Raw genomic sequence first — 19,277 nt, 5'->3', positions numbered from 1 at the left:
CTTTGAAGCGCTCAAAGAGGGCTTCCTCTCGGGCAAATGCACGTAAGTCGCCCCAACCTGGTGCTGCCCGACCTTGCTCACGGACTTGATCTGACGCGCTTTGTGCACGTTGCCCGTTCGTTCATCGATTTGTCAGTGTCATCGGCATCTGTGAGCACTCGCGCCGCGGAGACAACATCTTCAACACCTGCTTCGACCGCACCACCTTCACACAGCTTACCAACAACCTGACTCTCTATCCTAACATCACCTTCAAGTTTCCGGGCGTCCAGGTGCGGCTTTACACCCGACCTTCTTCAACCATCACACCCTGTTGCTGCGTGTCTGGTGGCAATCGACTGACTCTCCCTCTGGTGGTGTCTCACCACTAGGTGGACTTAATGCCGCACCAATACTTGCGCATCCAACTGCGCAGTTCGTATTGCGTGGAACTGGCCATTGCGCCCATCGATAACACCCTCACCATCCTGGGCGACACCTTCATGCGAGGTACTCTCCGGAGCGTTACGCTACTCAAGCGTCACCAGGCTTCAGACGGTTCGGGGTTAACTTTTTTTTTCTTATTTGGCATTAGACCGCGTGACGATCTTTGATCGCGCGAACAAGCGTGTGGGATTCACGAACGCCAGGGCCTACGTGTGGACCGGGCCACCAGCCGAGGAGTGGGTCTGGTGGACCATCGCCTGCTCGCTGGCAGGCTTCACGCTAGTCTGCGTCGCTTCTCTGGGTACTAAGATATCTGGCCTGCTCTGGCGCCTTCCTCTACCGCATTGGGCGTGCATTCACTCAAAGCCGCCGTGCTCCCTCTTTCAGGCTTTTTTGTGTACAGCGCCCGACAGTACAAGCGACAGCGGATGCCGCACTACGAGCCGCTCATCTTGGCCGTCGACGAGCTCGATGACCTTGACGATGGCCTCAGTTTTGCTCTCCCGCCGACTTCCTCCGCGGAGTCTTCGTCCTCGTCTTCCTCACCGCCCTCGCGCGTGTTGCGTGCCGGAGTGCCGTCGGACTTTACCGGCAAGAGCAGCAACGAGGCCATGCTCGTCAATCCGGCCTTCGACGACCCCAGCGTCATCAGCGAGGAGGTCATGGACACATGAGTGAGGCCTCACCCCAGTTACCTGTTTGTTCGGTTCGCATCTCGTTCGATTGATGTAAGCGTTAGACGCAGGCAGAACGTTCCTTGACCCAACACTGCAATTCCCCGGCCGTCGCGCACGTGCGGGGCTCATCTGTCGTCGTGTTCTCGTTCCCTGGCCTACGCTCAACGACCAATGGCTGGCCCGCTGGGCGGCAAGATGGCGAAGAATTGGGCGCCCAACTGAGCGAAAAACTTGAGCGCAAGCAACGGAGGCGCTGTTTGGCCGTTGCGTGCCGTGAGCTCTGCGTCTCGGCTCGTGTGTTCGCGTTTGTGTGGACGAAAGCCCGGGAAGGGACAAGAGACCCAACTGCTGGCGCCTGGCGTCTTTTCATCTTTTTTGGCGATTGATTAGACCGCGAAGCTCCTCATCCCATCGAGTCCTTGGGTCGCCCCCTTCCTTTCCGCGCTCCTCGGCCGATTTGGTGGGGTGAAGGCATCGGAAAAGAGGAGCGAGCATCTTGGATTTTAAAAAAAGGAGAGAAGCGTGCAAAGAATGAAGAACATGGAGAATGCAAAGTTCGTGGAGGAGGCCGGGTATCGACTCGCATCAGATGAGATCGATCGAGGGTCGAGCTCGGAGGTGTACAAATGCGTGCGGCAGAAGGATGGCGTGCCCGTGCGGGTGAAGGTGCTGAGCCTCTCGTTCCCCATGCCACGACATCTCAGCAACTTCCAACACGAGTACAACATCGTCGAGAGTCTCAAGACGGTGACGGGCGTGGTCGCCATCTACGACCGCATTTCACGACACAACTTCGAGGCCCTCGTCCTGGAGGACTTTGGCGGCGATGACCTGTTCAAGTGTCTGGAGCGAGACGGCCCCTTTGCCGCTCATCTCGAGCAATTTATCGACATCGCCATCTCGCTCGCCATTTCTTTGGGCCAAATCCACAGTCACTCCATCGTGCACAAGGACATCAAGGTACACAATAGTTTTTATCCCCAATTTATTTTGTGTAGATTTACGTCTCTCCCTTCTTTCTTTAGCCTGTTGCAAGCTCTCTCCTGTCAGCCATCTTGCGTGGGCCTCGTAGCCTTCTCATTGGCCATCTGACTAACCACGAGCGTCGCTCTCGGACTGGGCTCGTGTTGCTGCGTGTGCGTGTGCGTGTGCGTGTGCGGTCGTGCATGTGCGTGTGTGTGGTGATCCAGCCCGCCAATATCATATGGAACAGACAGACGGGCGTGGTGAAGCTGACGGACCTGGGCATCGCTTCGGTGGTGATCCGCAGCAAGGACACCAACCAGGGCCGCGTGCCCTTCCAGGCCCTCGGGTCCCTGCCCTACCTGCCGCCCGAGCTGTCGGTGCGGACCGAGTCAAAGAGCATCGACCACCGCAGCGACTTCTACTCCCTCGGCGTCTCCTTCTTCCAGCTCCTCACCGGTCGCCTTCCCTTTCAAGAGAAGACCCCCATCCGGCTCCTCCACGCACACATGGCCAAGCCCACTCCGCGCCTTCACGAAGTCGACGCACGGTACGGGCCTGCGTGTGTGACACATGGATATCCATGGCAGCGCTGGCGTGCTCACGAGCGTGGCGATGGTGGGGTGCAGGATACCGCTGTGTCTGTCGCTGGTGGTGAGCAAGCTGATGGCCAAGTCGATGGAGATGCGCTACCAGAGCAGTCGCGGCCTGCACGCCGATCTGCTCTACTGCAAGCAGTGGCTGGAGGACAAGCGCGAGCAGCGCACGCCGGTGGTGGTGAACGACTTCGCGCCCGGCCGGTACGACGTCTCCGACGTCTTCTCGTTCCCGGCGCGCCTCTATGGCCGCGAGCGTGAGATACAGCTCGTCCGCAAGATCTACGAAGTGACCGCCAAAGAGCTCAAGAGCCAGGCACGCACCACCGCACTCTTCTCCATTCCCCTCTCCATCATCGACCTCGATGAGCGCCAGCGATGGCCTAACGCGCGCACCACCGCACATTAGGTCCTCCTGGTCGCTGGCTATTCAGGAGTCGGTAAGACGTCGCTGGTCAATCAGCTGAAGGTGGTCAAGGACCAGTCGTACTTCATCCAGGGCAAGTACGACTACAACAAGCGCGACGTGCCCTACTCGGCGATCGCCATCGCGTTCACCGACATGATTCACCAAGTATGCTACTCTGCCCTCTTCCACCCTCTTCTGCACGCCAAGGTCTGACTCTCGCGATGCGGTGCGCACCAGATCCTCTCAGAGGACGAGGAAAGCGTGACGTCGAAGAAGGAGCGCATCCTCGAGGCGCTCGGCACCAACGGCCAGCTCCTGGTGAACGTGATCCCCAGCTTGCAGCTCCTCATCGGCGTGCAATCCGCGCCGCACGTCGACCTCGGAGTGACCGAGATGAAGACCCTCTTCAACCAACTCTTCGCCCGGCTCGTCGACGTCTTCTGCAGCTTCACGCCCGGGCGACCGTTGGTCATGATTCTGGACGACCTCCATTGGGCCGACCACCCGTCTTTCCAGTTGCTCGAGAAGCTGGTGCGGTCCCCTCTCCCTTCAGCTTTCGTGTCTTTTGAAGGGCGCTCACTGTGTGCGCACCCCCCCTTTGATCAATTGATTTGTGCAGACCTGCCGATCTTCGCCCACGGCTGGGTCGCTCCTCCTGGTCGGCGGCTATCGCGATAACGAGGTCACCGGCACCACCCATCCGCTCAACCTCTTCGTCAACGAGCTGCGCGAGAAGAACGCGTCGCTGCACCACATCTGTCTTCAGGTACACACACACACACACACAGTCGGGGGCATTGGCTTGGATGAGTTCACTCAGCTTCGACTTATCCACCGTATCTACACCAGCCGCTGGGCCTGAAGGACATCAATGAAATGGTGGCCAACGTGCTCCACTACTCCGACTCGGACCTCACCGAAGCTCTGTCCAATCTGGTCTTCACCAAGACCAAGGGCAACCCCTTCTTCATTATCAGCTTCCTCACCAAGCTCTACCAGTCCGAGCTCATCGTGCGTCCCCTCTCACCCCTCGAGCGCGCACTCCACTGCAATTCCGAGAGCTAACCGACGGCACGGTGCAGTGGTTCGACTACAATCGCGGATCTTGGCAGTGGGACTTGGAGAAAATACAGGCGACCGGTTTCACCGACAACGTGGTGGAATTCATGGCGCAGGACCTCGGCAACCTGCCGGCCAATGTACGTGGCTCGTCGCTCTTGGCGCTTCGAGGGCCTCGCGTCTCACACGCGTCGTGGTATGTCATGAATGCGCCTTGGGGGGGGGGCACTAGACGCTGAAGCTGCTCGAGGTGGCGGCCTTCTTCGGCAGTCGCTTCGACGTGAGGGACGTGGCTGAGTACAGCCAGTGCACCATCGACCAGGCCGAGAACGATCTCTGGCGGGCACTGCACGGCGGTACGCACTGCGCCACCGCCGCCGCCTGGCTGTCTCCGCTCGGCCGTTTCGACTCATCGCTCTCTTTGTGCGCCGCGCAGGCTTCATTCTTCGATCGGAGGGCTTCGACTACAACTTCCTGCACGACCGCGTGCAGCAGGCGGCATACGAGTGCGTGGACAAGGTGCAAAGGAAGCAGGCGCACTTCAACATCGGTCTCTACCTCATGAACAAGCTCAAGGCCACCGAGGAAGCTTCGGTACCTCTTCTGAGCTTTCTATCGGTTTGCGTGGTGGTGGTGGCGGCGGTGGTGGTGGTGGTGGTGGTGGTGAGGCTCATCATGAAGCGCTCATTGTGCGCAGCAGCCGCAGGACGACCTGGCGGCGCGAAAGAAGAATCTTTCGCACGAGTACACCGAACAGGACGAGCCGGCAGGGCGCTTCGACATTTTCGATGTGGTGTACCACCTCAACAAAGCCGCGGAGCTGATCGGTTCGGCCGAGCAGCGCATCCTCCTGGCCAAGCTCAACCTCAAGGCCGCCATCAAAGGCAAGAGGACTCTCGGTACGTTGCCACCGCCTCCACTACAGTGGTGCTCGCCCGCCACTTTCGCGGTCTTCGCTCATTCTTGCGCGCAATTCGTGCGTATGTGCCAGCCTACGACATGGCACGACGAGTGGCCGCGCAGGGCATCGCCATGCTCCCGGAGGGCTGCTGGACCACGCACCACAAGCTCACATTTCAGCTCTACCTGGGTACGTGTTGCGTTGCGCGTGCTTTGGTGCTGGTGGGCGTGTCTGCTGACTCTCGCACCTCTGGGTACGCAGAGAGCGCGCAGTGCGAGTACTTGTGCAAGAACGTCGACAGGGCGCAGGAGCTGTTCGAGCTGCTGTGCGCGCAGGCGGCCGATATTTGGGAGGTCATCGAGGTCTTCACCCACCGCAACCAGTTCTACATTTGCCTGGAGCGCTACGAGGACCTGGTGCACTACGGCTTCGAGTGTCTGGCCACGCTGGGCGTGAGCATCGAGCGCAACCCCACGCCCGAGATGGTCGACGAGGCGCGTAAGAAGGTCTATGACCTGATGGGCGACCGCAAGGTGGCCGATCTCATCAGCATCCCGCCTGCCACCGACCCTCGTGCACGAGTATGCCCTCCCACCCCCTCGTCCCACTTCACTGCGTCACCACGTTCGCACGGCCTAACGACTTTATTCTCATCATCGTCATCGTCGTCATCATCATTGGCATGCCTATAGGGAATCCAAATCGTCATCAACAAGATGTGCATCGGTCTCTTCTTCGTTGGAAATCCCAACGTCCTGCCTCTCGCCCTGTGCACTGCGGTAACATGCCCCCCTCCACCTTCAAGCTCGCCTCGGCCTGTCAAATGCAGGGGAAGGTGAGACTCACACCCCCTCCCTTCCCCTCAAATGCGCAGATCCTGATCAGCATCGAGCACGGAAACGACCCCTCGACCGCCGGCGTCTATGCGCAGTACGCATGGATTGCGTGCAGCATGCACCGACAGGCGCTCGAGGAGGCCTACGAATGGGGCAAGCTGGGCCTGGACCTCTGCGAGAAGTACGCCCAGCGCCAGCAGCTGCCTGACCGCGGGCAGGTCTGGGAGCTCTTCTACTGTACGCCGCCTCCCCTCTCTTCTCTTCTCTTCTTTTCTCTTTCTTTTCTTTCTTTTCACTCACTCGTTTTTTTGTTTGTTGATCGGTGCAGCCTTCGACGCATGGCTCAAGAAGCCCCTGCGGTCCGTGTTCGAGGGCCTCGAGAAGGGTTTCAAGCTGTGCATTGAGTCGGGCGACCTGGTCTACGGCACCGGCTGCGCCTACCACCTCCTCACGTCCCAGTGGTGCTCCGGCCTCTCGCTGCCCAAGATCCTCTCCTCCATCGGTGCGTGCGCCTCGGCCACGCCTCGCTCTCGGAGTTATGACCAAGTTATGACCACTCTGCCTAACTCCGAGTGATGGTGACACACCATCGCGCCTGGTTTGCAGAGCCCTACATGAGCTTCGCGCGCGACGCCAACTGGAGCGATCTGCTGGTGATGATGGAGACGATCGAGCGACACGTCAAGCTCCTCATGGACAAGCCCGTCCAGGAGGAGGACGAGGAGTACGAGCAGCGCATCATGAGCGGCGTGACTTCCGACAAGGTGCCCCTCAAATACAGTACGTCCTGCCCCCCCCCATCCCATAAACCGATGCTATCGATCGTTGCTAACGGCGTGACCACGGCCAAACAGGCAACTACTGCGTGATTCGTATGCATTACTGCTACATCATGGGCCAGTACTCGGAGGCTCTGCAGATGGGCCACAGGGCCGCGCGAGCGGTGGACGTCATCCTCAGCTTCAAGGAGGCACCCGGTACGTCGTTGCGTACACCTGTTTTTTCCTCCTGTGTGTGTGTACTCATCGCTGACGTCACCGGTCCCTCTTTGTGCGTGTGACAGAGTTCTATTTTATTTATTCGTTGACCATTCTGGCCATCTGCAAGGCCTCCAACCTGTTCATCTCGCGTCAGGACAAGATGAAGATCGACAAGGACAACAAGTGGAAGCGCGTGCTCAGCAAACGTGACGACAAGGTGTGTGTGTGTGTGGGTGTGTGTGTGTTCGAACCAACCACACGCAGTGGCCGAGTGCTGACATGGCGCGGTTGGTTGCAGCGTGTGTCGTGGTCCTCGTCGAACAAGGGCAACGGCGAGGGCAGGGACAGGAAGGGCGACAGCTACAACCTGACCAAGGAGAAGTACGAGCACTACATCCGGATCGTGCAGAAGAACCAGGCCATGCTCAAGAAGTTCGCCGACAGCGCCCCCTGCAACTACTCCCATCAGTACATCCTCGTTGAGGTACAACCCCCCCTCCATTGGAAAGAGAAAAGCGAAAGCGAAGAAGCAACAAGCAGTCGGCTAACGGGTGGTTGTTGACGACGTGCGCGCATCAGGCCGAGCTCACGCGGGTGCAGGAGCGGATCAGAAATGAGGTGAAGGAGATCACGTCGCTGCTGCAAGTGCTGCGCAAGTACGATGAGTCCTACGAGCTGGCGCTGCGCAACGGGTTCATTCAGGACGCGGCGGTCGCCAAGGAGCTGGCCTGGCAGGTGCTCGAGGAGTGGGCCGGGCAGGCCCTCTCGCAGGCCGTCTACTGCTACTCCAAGTGGGGCGCGTCGGCCAAGGCCAAGGCCATCACCCAGGCCACCTCCTCCTACCGCCGGCCCTCCGACGTCGCCTCGCAGGCCCCCAGCCCCGGCCCCTACTCCACCACCGAGATCATCTCCAGGTATACGCGCCCACGACACACACGACACACACACACACACACACACACACGACACACACTCATGGTGGCGAATGATTGTGTGTACAGCGCGTTGGATTTGGACACGGTGATTGAGGCGTCGCAGCAGCTGTCGTCGAAGCTCAACTACAGCGACCTGCTGACGTCGCTGATGGACCTGACCATGTCCAACACGTGCGCCACCAAGGGCGTGCTCCTCCTCACCGAGGAGTACTGCGAGGAGGGCGTTGAGATGGGGAGCAAGAGCGCCGACAGCGACGAGGGCAAGCCCAAGCAGCTCTTCCTCAAGGCCAAGGCCGAATGCCCCCTGGTACGACTCTACGCCCATCACCACCACCTCCCTCGTAAGCTCCCTAGAAGCTCACCTCTCACCGGTGTCGCTGTTGTTGCTATGGACGCATCAGGGCGAGGTGGTGGTCAAGGTGCTCAACGTTCTGTTCAAGGGCGAGAGCGTGCACGTGCCCAACCGAGTCCTCAACTACTGCTGGCGAACCAAGAGTGCGCGCGCCCTTTATAGATTTTCTTTATATTTTGCGGTGACGTCAGCCGGTTGCTGATCAAGAATGGCGTGGCATGTGGTGTGGTGTGGCGTGGCGTGAGAGCAGCCAAGGTGTTGCTGCGGGACGCGACGCAGGACGAGAACTTCAGCAATGACGTGTACATCAGGAAGAAACGGCCGTTCTCGATCCTGTGCACGCCGATCACGTTCAAGGACAAGCACTACGGCATCCTCTACTTCGAGAACGACGCCAACACGGGCATCTTCACGGACGACCGGCTGCGGCTGCTGCAGATCCTCACGTCGCAGTTCATGATCTCGATCGAGAACTCGATGCTGGTCGAGCGCCTCAAGAAGACCAACAAGGAGCTCAAGCTCAAGAACAACCAGCTCAAGGAGGTCGACCGGCTCAAGGACTCGTTCCTGGCCGTGGCCAGCCACGAGCTGCGCACGCCGCTCAACGGCATCATCGGCATGACCTCGCTCCTGGAGGACACCAGCATGACCGCCGAGCAGAAGGAGTACGTCGACAACATCAAGGCGTCGTCGGAGACGCTGCTGGAGCTGGTGAACGACGTGCTCGACCTGAGCAAGCTCAAGGCCATGAAGGTCAAGCTCGAGGAGAAGCGCTTCTCGCTCGCCGAGTGCCTGGAGACCTCGCTCAAGCTCGTCGAGTTCAAGGCCGCCACCAAGGGCCTCAACCTGGCCTACATCGTCGACCCCGCCCTGCCCCAGTACGTCGTCGGCGACGACATGCGCCTCCGCCAGATCCTCCTCAACCTCCTTAACAACTCTGTCAAGTTCACCGACTCGGGCGAGATCGTCATCGTCGTCTCGCCCTTCGTCAACGCCTCCCCATCTTCTTCTTCATCATCATCTTCATCTTCATCTTCCTCCTCTTCGTCGTCATCTTCGTCATCGTCGGCCGTCTACCCGGCGTCGCGCGCGCAGAGCGGCGGCCTCGAGGGTCCCATCAGGGGCAAGGACCACGGCAGCGGCGGGAGCAGCGAGGACCACGAGCGGTCGAGCTCGGACATGGACGACTCGAGCACGTTCACGGGCGGGAGCAGCCTCGAGGAGGACGGGTCGTCGACGCAGGAGGAGGGCGCAGGGAAGCGAAGCCGCGGCAAGAAGGGCAAGGGCAAGGAGTCGGCGAGCGGCGACGGCAGCGATGGGCTGATCGAGAGCGAGGACCACCTGCTGCTGCACTTCGAGGTGCGCGACACGGGCATCGGCATCAAGGCCGAGGACTTCCACGTCCTCTTCAAGCCCTTCTCCCAGGTCGACACCTCCCTCTCCCGCAAGTACGGCGGCACCGGACTCGGTACGTCTTCATTCTTCGTGCCGTTCCCCCGCATTCGCTTTCTGGTTTTTTTCAACTCCGATGTGAGCGCTCACACTCTCGTCAACGCGTGACCACAGGTCTGTCGATCTGCAAGCGTCTCTGTAAAATGTTTCACGGGAAGATATGGGCGGAGAGCCGCCCGCAACGGGGTTCGATTTTCCACTTCACCGCCCGCGTGGGCGTGCCGCCGGAGAGCGAGATGCCGCTGCCGCAGCAGACCGACGGCGGCCTGTCGCAGGAGACCCTCGCGACCACCTCGGCGGAGCCCAACCGTCTGCCCAGCATGCACGCTCTGCTCTACATCGCCAACGAGACCAACCGCTTCATCCTCCAGATGCACCTCACCCGATGCGGCACCACCGTACGCGCACCTCGCCGCACGCACACAAACGGGGACAGCGCCGTGATGATCGCCGGCTAACTCTGATCTATCAGCAGGTGACGGTAGCGGAGACGCAGGAGGAGTTCTTCGGCGTGCTGGCCAAGGCCGAGAAGGGCCGGTCGCTGACCACCGCGGGCGGCGCCCTGGATTATGACGGCGAGCGACGGCTCGACTTTGCGGTGCTCGACACGGACACGCTGGGCAAGGCCGTGGCCTATCTCACCTCGCGGCGCATGTCGCTGCCCATCATCCTCCTCAGCGGCCTCATCGAGAAGGAGACAGAGGACGTGCAGGCCTTCATCCGCGTCTACCGGCGCATCCACGTCATGCGGCTGCCTCTCCGGCAGGTGCGCCTGCTCGACGACCTCAACGAGATCGTGCTCGCCCTCGATGAGAACCGTCTGGCGCGCCTCTCCGGCCGACGCGTCAGCAGCGGCGAGGCCTTCGCCTTCCACCGCCCCACCAACAAGGACAGCCGGGAGCACGGCGCAGTCGTCGCCTCGCCGACCCCGCCGGAGAACGCCGCCGCTACCGGTCGACACACTCCGCTGCGACGGTCCGACGAGCACACGTTCGCGGCGGCCCAGGGCGGCGTCGCTGCGTCTGCGGCGACGGAGGCGCCCGTGACCAAGACCGGCGAAGCTGTCACAGGGAGCGGCGACAACGCCAAGCCGCAGGGCATCAACGCGGGCGGTGACCATGGCGTCACTGCGACCGTCGCCGCACCACAACCGCCCACCACCGGCAGCGGCAGTAGCAGCAGCGTGCCTGGTGTGAGCGAGGGAGGTGCGGACAAGAACAACGAGGCGCCGCTGGTGTTGGTGGTGGAGGACAACGCCATGAACCGGAAGCTGCTCTCGCAGATCCTCTACAAGGCCGGCTACCAGTACCAGACCGCCGAAAACGGCGAATTCGCCCTCCAGGCCATCCTCAAGCACCGCTTCGACGCCATCCTCATGGTACACACACCACTCCACGCACTCTCCCGGTAAGGGGTGATGATAATTGGCTCATCTTTCCTCCCTCCCTCTGTTACAGGACCTGCAAATGCCCGTGCTGGACGGGCTGGAGACCACCCGCCGCATTCGTACCATGGAGGCAGGCACCACATCGCGCACCCCCATCATCGGTGAGTAGTACCACCCACCACCATCACCACCCATCATCACCCATTCTCTATTCGCTTCTGGCGCCCCTAACCACAGCTGCCGTCTGGTGGGAACGCAACGCAGGCATTACGGCGAGCGTGTCGGAGCAGGACCGGGCGGTGTGTCTGGGGGTGGGGATGGACTCGTTCCTGTCGAAGCCCATCAAGCGGGAACACCTCCTGCGCATCCTGCGGGAGTGGACCGCCGGCCCCGACTGAGCCGGGACCCTCGCTCCGCTCCTTTTTTGTGCACATAATAAACCCACACGGGACCCTCATCTTCTTGGTCCGCCTCCTTGTGTCGTGTGTGCTGTGTGTCGCGTGTCACGTTGTGCGACCAAAAGAGAAAAAAGAACAAGAAAAGCAAAAAAAGTGGGAAAAAAGATGGAGTGCAGGGGGCTGCAGGCAACGGAGAAGGAGCGGTGGTTCGACCACGTGGACGAGGTCTTTGTGCACACGCCCCGCGCCTACTTCGAGCGGCACTTCCACAACGGTACTATTTTTATATATTATTTATTATTTATTTGCTTCTTTACTTTCCACCCGAACCAGCCACTCACCCAGTCAGTGCCCAGCGCAGACCCGTGGCTGAGTTTGGAGGGTATTCGGGTGGCGGTGGACCATGAGCGGGACGACAGGATTGCAAGCACCGTGCGCGTGTTCGTGCGACGCGCCCTGATCGATGGCCGCCACGTGCCTTGTGGTGGCATCGGTTCGCTGACCTCACCTCTTCCCCCCCCCCCGACATGCTCACCTCGCTCAAGTCGTGCATGTACCTGATCAGGCGAGGTGAGCACCAAGGCGGATTACCGCAAGCGGGGCCTGGCCTCCCAACTGCTTCAGGTGCGTCGTCCACACGTGCGTGTGCGTGTGCGGTGGCGTGTGCGTGTGCTGACCCTCGCATTGGAGCTCTCCTGGCTGGCTTGGACAGGACGCGGAGAAGTGGATGAAGGAGCAGGGGATGGCGTTCGGTATGCTGCACACCCGATCCGCCGCTCCGCTGTACAAGAGCCTAGGGTGGCACCCCATCCCCATGCGCTACAGCGTCATCTCCGCCCCTCTGACCTCCTTCACCACACCGCCCCAAGGTGTCGATCTTCTCCTCCCTGAACCCCTGTGTGTCGTGTGTCGTGCTATGTCGTGAGAGAACTGCACCACACACACACACACGACACATGCCCTAACGTTGCAGCATACAGGAAAGTATCATTACAACAATATCGCCGACCACATGCAGAGCGTGGTGGAGGTGCATGAGGCCTATGCGCGGCACTTCAACGGGACTTTTGTGCGCGACGACGCGGCCTACTGGGACAAGTGGATCGCCTACGAGTTCACCCGCGAGGCGACCTTCTCAGCGATCGCCCTCGATCCCGCCACCGGCCAGGCCGGAGGCTACGCCGTCGCCTTCGTCAAGTACGATCCTGAGGCTGCGACGACGGCCGATGATCAACGCGAGGCAGGCCGCCGCGGGGCTATCACCGTGCGCGTGCGGGAGTTCGGCGTCATCGACGAGGTCATGGCCGATGATGGGGGCCAGGCCCTGCTGGGCTCGCTCGTGGGCGAGCTCCTGCGCCACTTCATCAACGACAGTGACAACAACGGTGGCTTTAGTGGTGGTACTGATGATGACGGCAGCAGGCGGGTGCGTCTGGTCTATCCGGCGGCGATCGAGAACTACTTCGCGCTCGGTGGTGATGCGCTGGTGGTGCCCGATGCCCAGCGCGAGGAGAGCGTCGTGGACGAGGGCACCATGACACGCGTGCTCGATCACCCTACCACCGCGGGCTCAGAGGTTCGTCTGGAGCAGAGCCTGCGCCAGCAACCCACCGCCACTCCCTTCTCAAAGGCCCAGCAGCCCCCACGCAGCTCCTCCTACCTCCTGTTCTGGGAGACTGATGGCTTCTAAACTTGTACCACTCCCCACTCTTTATTTTACTATTTTTTTAACCACTTCGGCCATTTACGAAACGTCGTTTGGTAGGACCAATCACTGCGGTCGGGCGAGATGTAATTGTGTGAGCAACCGGCCTTTACGGCTGCGCACACCCCCAAGACAGTTCGCGACGAAGATGCAGCGTTCGAGTGGGCTTGTTGTGTGGGTGGTGCTGGTGATGTCACTGATGGCGACGACGTTCGTGTGCGGCACGAACACGCCCGAGCAGGAGCTCGAGTTCCTGCGGGCCAAGGTGCGGCAGTTCTACCCGCGCATGGCTCCCGAAAAGGCCGAAGCCTTCGCCCAGGCCATCCTCGCCATCGCCGAGAAGCAGGCCTTCATCGATCTTCAGAGCACCGACTCGGGTACCCCAACCTTTTGTCATTTATTTGATTTATTTCTCATAGTAATACTTCGTGGTGCCATCTCGCAACGTCAATGTTGTCAACGAGAGTATTAGTATGTTGTTATATATTTAACTTTGAAAGCCAGCAGTGGAGGAACTGGACGTGAACTTCGACTGCAAGGTGTACTGGCCGAGCTTTCTGCCGCCAGACAAGGCCAAGAACCTGCGCCCGGCCGACATCGAAGTCCTCGGCGCGCTCGGCGACAGGCACGCTACAGAAGGCCCTCTTCACCCATTCCTGTCCACCCTCGCGTTTCTCACTGCTGCTGTCGTGTGTGGCTGCGCAGCCTCACGGCCGGCTTCGGCGCCAAGGCCGCCACGGTTTACAACCTGTTCACTGACTTCCGCGGTGTCTCCTACGCCAGTGCGCCACCTCATCGCTTTCGTTCTTTTTGCTTCGTTGTCTGACCGACTTCGTTCTTTTTTTGACGTGTTGTGTTTGCCGGGCGCTGACAGTCGGTGGTGACAAGCCGGCCGAGGGCAAGCTGACGACCCTGGGCTCGATCTTGCGCGAGTACAACCCGCGCATCAAGGGCCTCTCCACCGGCGAGGGCGACATCGAGAGCGCCGGCGCCAACTCAACCTCGCCGTCACCGGAGCCGTCATCCAGGGCACGCACCACCACACACGGCACTTTTAAGTGTTCGTCACCAAACACAACACCGCCGCACACACCTCACCGCACGCACACGCACACACACACGTACACACGAAACAGACCTTCCCGGTCAGGTGAAGAACTTCACGAAGCGGCTGAGGTCCAACCTGGGCCTCATCCACTACCACACCGACTGGAAGGTAACGTACTACACATTATTTATCCAGTATGATTGCTTTTAACAAACTGACCAACTGCCGACGTTTGATCAGATGGTGTCGATCCTGATTGGCCACAACAATCTGTGCGACTTCTGCGTGGACCCGGTGGAGAACGGGCCGGAGACCTTCGGCCGCCTGCTGGAGGAGAGCATCGACCTCCTCTACGCCCAGGTGCCTCGCCTCTTCGTCAACCTCCTGTCGCCCATCGACGTCAGCATTCTCAGCACCTTCTCCAGCTGTGCGAACCATCCACCCTGGCCCATGTGCACGCCCGAACAACACTCACCGTGTGCGATGTGTGCGGCGTGCGCGGCGTGTGCGTGCGGCGTGTCAGATGGGCAGTGCGGGTTCTGGCATTCGTATCTGTGCCCCTGTGCGGTGGCGGGTCCCGACGCGCTGAAGGCTCTCGCCCAGGCGCACGAGGGCTACTTCCGGGAGATCGAGCGGATCGTGGGCCTGCCCAAGTACCAGACCCGCGGCGACTTTGCGCTGGTGCTGCAGCCCTTCCTCAAGGACACCGTGATCCCGACCAAGCCCGACGGCCAGCCCGACGACTCCTACTTCGCCCCCGACTGCTTCCACTTCTCCGGTGCTCTATCTGCTCCCGATTCTTGTTGTACATGTTGTTGCTGCTGCTGTTGTTTATATGCTATCCTCTCCACATACTCACTGTCTTTGGTTCACGACATACACAAACAGAGAAGTCGCACCAGGCCGCGGGCGTGGCCCTGTGGAACAACCTCATCAGCCCCGCCCAGGCCAAGCAGCACACGTACGCAAGCAAAGCCCGAGGCGACGCCTCTCTGATCTATGCATCTTGATCTCTGATCTCTGGTCGTCCTCCTTGTCGTGCAGGTGGTCGCCGGGCGAGCCTATCAAGTGCCCGGCCAAGGGCTCCGTCCTCCCTACCAGCGCCTGAGCTTTACTCTATGGAAAAAAATATATTCACTTTTTATTGGTTGGCCCCTTTAAAGACTTTATCTCATTTATCTCAACTCCTCCGAAGGAAGAAGATGGCCCCGACAATGATGTTGAGGCTTGTACTGGCGTGCCTCTTGGCTTGCTCTGTTTTGGCCACTGCGGTCCACGGCGCCCGCCTGCCCCACTCGGTCACTATCACTTCCGACGACAGCGTGCTCGGTCGCACCACCGACGCCGCCCCCTACGGAGGAGACGGTGACAACGCCACCACCCAACACAACGCCCTGCTCATCGACACCCTCCCCTTCTCCTGCCAGCAGCAAGGCTGTGGCCCGGTACCCTTCTTCCCCTCATCACAACTCTTTTTCTTCATAGTGCCACTATGTTGTATGCGCCCGGACCCCTCTAATGAGCACGGGCGACGACAACAAGGACGTGGCTTGCGGCGGAGGCGGAAGCGGGAACGGTTTCGGCAAGTCGGCGGACAGCTCCAACTGCTACCTGTACCAGGGCATGTTCCTGTGCTGCACCGTACGCGAGCCCCCGCCCCAACACGCAGTCTGTCAAGCGTTTCGGGGCTCACTCACCACCGCGGCCCTTTTACGTCAGGTTTCCCCACTGGGCTGACCACTACGCGTGGAGAGAGACGTTGCGCAGCCCCAGCCCCGATACGTTCTGGCGCGAGACATGGTGTGTTTTTGTGAATGTGTTTGTACAAGGGGCTGTGGTGTGGATGGTTGCTCGAGGAATGAGCTCTCAGCGACAATAGAGAGTACTTTGACATGTGGCGGCCGGCTGACGTGGTGGGCTATTATTTCTTGTGGATCTTGGTGTCGATGAGCTGCTCGATGAATATCTTGCGGGTCTTCTCCATCTTTGACGCAAACGCGGGCGCCTTGAGCGCTGCTCGCTCGCTGTTCACCACTATAGAATGCACCGGGCGTAGGAAGGGTGGTGAGAAGAGCGCCCGCAACATCAGCCGCACAAGACGACACACGACACACGACACACGACACATGACACAGACACACGACACGCGTACGTTTGGAGAGGAGGAACTCGCGGAGGTTGGTGTCCAGTTGGAAGTGGGTCTCGCTCGGGTCCGGCAGCGGAGGGCCGAATGGCCGCACGCCCTGCTTCACCGCAAACTCGATCCGCACGCGCGTGGCGCCTTCTTCGGCCTTCGCCTCATCGCCCGCCGCCGCAGCCACCGGCTTCTCCGCACAGACCACGCAATAGATGTCTGAGCGCCGATCCAACACAATAGGAGTTAGCCAAGCACGGCACGGGTAGGAGTTAAAATTGGGGGTGATTGTACGATTGAACTGGGTCTTCATTGGCGTGGGGTCGAACTGGGCGCCGGGCTCCACGAAGACGATCACCACGATGTCGTTGCCCAGGTGTCGCTTGCGCTCGACCTGCGCGCGCGAGAAAAGAGAGAAGCGACGATCGTGTTAAAAGCGAAGCCGCAAAGGGGGGGAGAGATAGACGAGCCGAAGCAGACGCACCTGCTGCTCGTCGCGTGGATAGAATGGCAGGAGTGTCGACACGTGGTACATGATTCGTTGGTTCCTGAACTCAGTGTACACCGACTCGACGCCCGTGGTGTCCGCTGCGTGTCGCCATGCCACCAGCAGGGGAAAGCAGCGGGTCAGCGCTGGCCCACCCTCTGCGACACGACACGCAGTGTGATCGCGCACCTTTGATGTCAAGGCCGCCGGTGTAGCCCTTGAAGCCCTTGAGGGTGATCTTCTCGCCCATGAGAGCCAGGAACTTATCGAACTCGGGCGACGCGTCAGTAGCCACTGCACGACGCACCCCCATCAGCCAACCATTGTTGGCGTGTGCGGTGGTGCGCGTGTGCGTGTGCGTGTGCGGTGGAGTGTGTGCGTACGATTGGAGAACATTTGGTTTTCGTTCTGGCCGTTCTTGACGTAGAGCACGCCGAACTTGTAGTCGGTGGAGAAGAACTTCTTCTCGAGGTAGAGGAGGTCTTCGCGTATGTCGAGGTCCTTGAGCTTCTTGAACTTGACGTCGTTGAACGACGCCACCTCGCCGGTCAGGTAGCCCTGCGACCCGAGGGCCGTCTTCAGGGCCTTGAGCTTCTCCGCGCTCTTCTCCGTGCTTCGGATGAACAGCTGCTTCCCTCCCTGCACCCGCCGTCGTCAGATTCACACACACACACACACACACACACACACACACACACACACACACACACACACACACACCACACAACACAACACACACACACACACGACACACACCGCACGCACGCACACACAGCACGCACGGCGACACGAGACCTTCTTGCTTTGGATGAGCACGCGGTAGAGCGAAAGGAGGCCACCGGCCGGTTTGCCTCCCGTCGCCTTCTCGCCCAGTCGTCGCAGGATGCCGCTGGGTCCAGAGTGGCTGGAGGAGCTGGTGGTAGGCACGCCCGAGTCCGAGGTGGTGAAGAGCGAGGGATCGGCGGTGCTGCAGTTCTGCGCCTCGCCCTCCGCTTCGCCCGCCGTCACAGGCTGTGTGCACACGCGCCACCACACAACACACATTCTTGAGACTTTGGCATTGTCGACCGTGCGTGCGTGCGTGCGTGCGTGCGTGCGTGCGTGCGTGCGTGCGTGCGTGCGTGCGTGCGTGCGTGCGTGCGTGCGCTAAGAGAAGGCCCAGCGCACCTGTTTGTGAATACAAATGATGATGGGGCCGAATTCACCGTCGACGCCCCACCACGTGGTGTATTCTGCCACATGGATGGCGCCAGGTTGGTCAGCAAGAGGGGGACGGAAGTGAGGTGACCGAAGCGGTGCGTACCGGATTTGTGGAAGTGGGTCTCGTAGAAGGGGACGTAGCCCTCGTCCTCCAGCGCCGAGTGGGCGCCAAAGACCAGGTCCTGCGTCGTGCCCCGCTCCACGTTCCAGCCGTCGATCTTGCCCGCCGTGTTGTTGGCCGCTGACCACACCAGCGGCGGCCTTGTCCCGCCCACCAATCGGAACACACGAGGTGTTAGCGGTGGGCCGCGCAGTCGGCTTTGGGGCGAGCCGGGCGTACAGGTGGGCGGGGAAGTCCTGCAGGCTTTTGGCCGAGGGCTCGCTCCACTCCTTCAGGATGCCCCGGTGCACCAGACTGTCATAGCTCGGCCTGTTCGTCGGAGTTAAAAAAATGGCAGTCATTGAGGTGAGTCGGAGCTAAAACCAGGCACAGCGGGCACACGTGCGTGTGGTGATGGAAGGCTGGGTGCGTACCGGTGCGCGAGGACTTGGTCGACGTGGACCGAGAGGCGTTTGTTTCGCTCCCGGCGCTCCTTGCCGCCCAGCTGGAGGTCCTCCATCTCCTTGTACCGCAAGTGCACCGTCTGCAGGTGCACTTCCTCCGACCCCGGCTCCACTGCGGCGTGTGTTGTGTGTTGTGTGTGTGTGGACACAAGAAAGGTGAGGGTGTACGATGCGTGCGTGTCGCGGTGTGTGTGCGTGTGCGGTGGTAAGTGTGCTCGTACTGAAGGAGATGTCGGTGCTGTTGGTGCGCCGATGGCGTCCCTCGTCCAGAGAAGGCCTGAACGAGAAGCCCAGATCGCTCTCGCCCTCTGTCACCGAAAAGGAAAGAAGAAGTCAGTGGGCTGTTGGCGGGCCTGCAGTGGGGGGCGCTCGGGAGGGAGAGAGAGTGTGTGTGTGATGGGTACGAGGGAGAGCGCGTTTGTCGCGTGTGTCCTTGTGGAAGAACCGCGGCGTCTTGAGCAGGCCCTTCGCCCCGGCGGCCAGCGTGTGACTCCGCTTCCGCTCCTCGCCTGCACCCCACCCATTCACCACATATCAGCTCACCTTCCGATCTACGCGTGTGATCGTGCGTGCGGTGCGGAACGGAACGCACTGGTGTGAATCGATTCCTCTGCGGAGTCGTCCGAATCCGAGTCAAAGTCATCGCCGAGCGCGTCGGCATCGGGGTCCAGTTCGCCCTCGCCGCCTTCCTCCGCTCCGCCGCCGCTCGCCGACGCAGCGCCGCCCGCCCCCGCCGGGGAGGAGACCCAGAATGCGATAGCGCCGGCG

At 60.6% G+C, this 19,277-nt stretch overlaps 5 protein-coding genes and 1 pseudogene across 5 annotated transcripts in view; 5 read left to right on the top strand and 1 right to left on the bottom strand.

The window, feature by feature from the left end:
- ACA1_280300 (protein kinase domain containing protein) overlaps positions 1–1,100 on the top strand; it is a gene marked incomplete at both ends in the record, with an annotated part of 2,221 nt that extends 1,121 nt beyond the window's left edge. Inside the window, 4 exons of the mRNA XM_004344690.1 lie at positions 137–272; positions 372–489; positions 575–708; positions 840–1,100. Coding sequence (XP_004344740.1) covers positions 137–272; positions 372–489; positions 575–708; positions 840–1,100 — 649 coding nt within the window. The remainder of the gene's footprint in view (positions 1–136; positions 273–371; positions 490–574; positions 709–839) is intronic.
- Positions 1,101–1,643: 543 nt separating this feature from the next.
- Positions 1,644–11,371, top strand: ACA1_280290 (ATPase/histidine kinase/DNA gyrase B/HSP90 domain containing protein; the record flags this gene model as incomplete). Its single annotated transcript, XM_004344689.1, has 30 exons — positions 1,644–2,063; positions 2,294–2,616; positions 2,696–2,951; positions 3,072–3,236; positions 3,309–3,602; positions 3,691–3,837; positions 3,921–4,082; positions 4,154–4,270; positions 4,363–4,486; positions 4,567–4,724; positions 4,837–5,029; positions 5,122–5,220; positions 5,293–5,612; positions 5,724–5,810; positions 5,906–5,961; positions 5,983–6,104; positions 6,196–6,369; positions 6,474–6,647; positions 6,722–6,844; positions 6,931–7,064; positions 7,146–7,331; positions 7,427–7,761; positions 7,849–8,089; positions 8,184–8,277; positions 8,385–9,602; positions 9,701–9,984; positions 10,062–10,328; positions 10,353–10,964; positions 11,044–11,134; positions 11,211–11,371. The coding sequence occupies 30 exons, from the start codon at positions 1,644–1,646 to the stop codon at positions 11,369–11,371; spliced, it is 7,137 nt and encodes a 2,378-aa protein (XP_004344739.1).
- Positions 11,372–11,536: 165 nt separating this feature from the next.
- On the top strand, positions 11,537–13,061 carry ACA1_280280 (acetyltransferase, GNAT superfamily protein; the record flags this gene model as incomplete). Its single annotated transcript, XM_004344688.1, has 5 exons — positions 11,537–11,645; positions 11,733–11,864; positions 11,937–11,995; positions 12,084–12,240; positions 12,352–13,061. The coding sequence occupies 5 exons, from the start codon at positions 11,537–11,539 to the stop codon at positions 13,059–13,061; spliced, it is 1,167 nt and encodes a 388-aa protein (XP_004344738.1).
- A 163-nt stretch (positions 13,062–13,224) lies between these two features.
- ACA1_280270 (Phospholipase) lies at positions 13,225–15,232 on the top strand (the record flags this gene model as incomplete). The annotated part of the gene is made up of 9 exons (XM_004344687.1): positions 13,225–13,453; positions 13,584–13,746; positions 13,782–13,858; positions 13,951–14,136; positions 14,213–14,292; positions 14,365–14,551; positions 14,648–14,902; positions 15,013–15,085; positions 15,169–15,232. 9 exons carry the CDS (start codon positions 13,225–13,227, stop codon positions 15,230–15,232), a joined length of 1,314 nt encoding a protein of 437 aa, XP_004344737.1.
- Positions 15,233–15,314: 82 nt separating this feature from the next.
- Positions 15,315–15,938, top strand: ACA1_280260 (uncharacterized protein; the record flags this gene model as incomplete). Its single annotated transcript, XM_004344686.1, has 3 exons — positions 15,315–15,569; positions 15,693–15,765; positions 15,844–15,938. Coding segments are annotated over 3 exons (423 nt in total), but the record flags the coding sequence as incomplete, so codon positions are not given.
- A 107-nt stretch (positions 15,939–16,045) lies between these two features.
- ACA1_280150 overlaps positions 16,046–19,277 on the bottom strand; it is a 4,205-nt pseudogene continuing 973 nt past the window's right edge.

Source organism: Acanthamoeba castellanii (assembly GCF_000313135.1).
Source record: "Acanthamoeba castellanii str. Neff unplaced genomic scaffold scf7180000084776, whole genome shotgun sequence".
NCBI lineage: Eukaryota > Discosea > Longamoebia > Acanthamoebidae > Acanthamoeba > Acanthamoeba castellanii.
The sequence above is the reverse complement of the archived record's forward strand: the minus strand, read 5'-3'. Positions and strand labels throughout refer to the sequence as shown.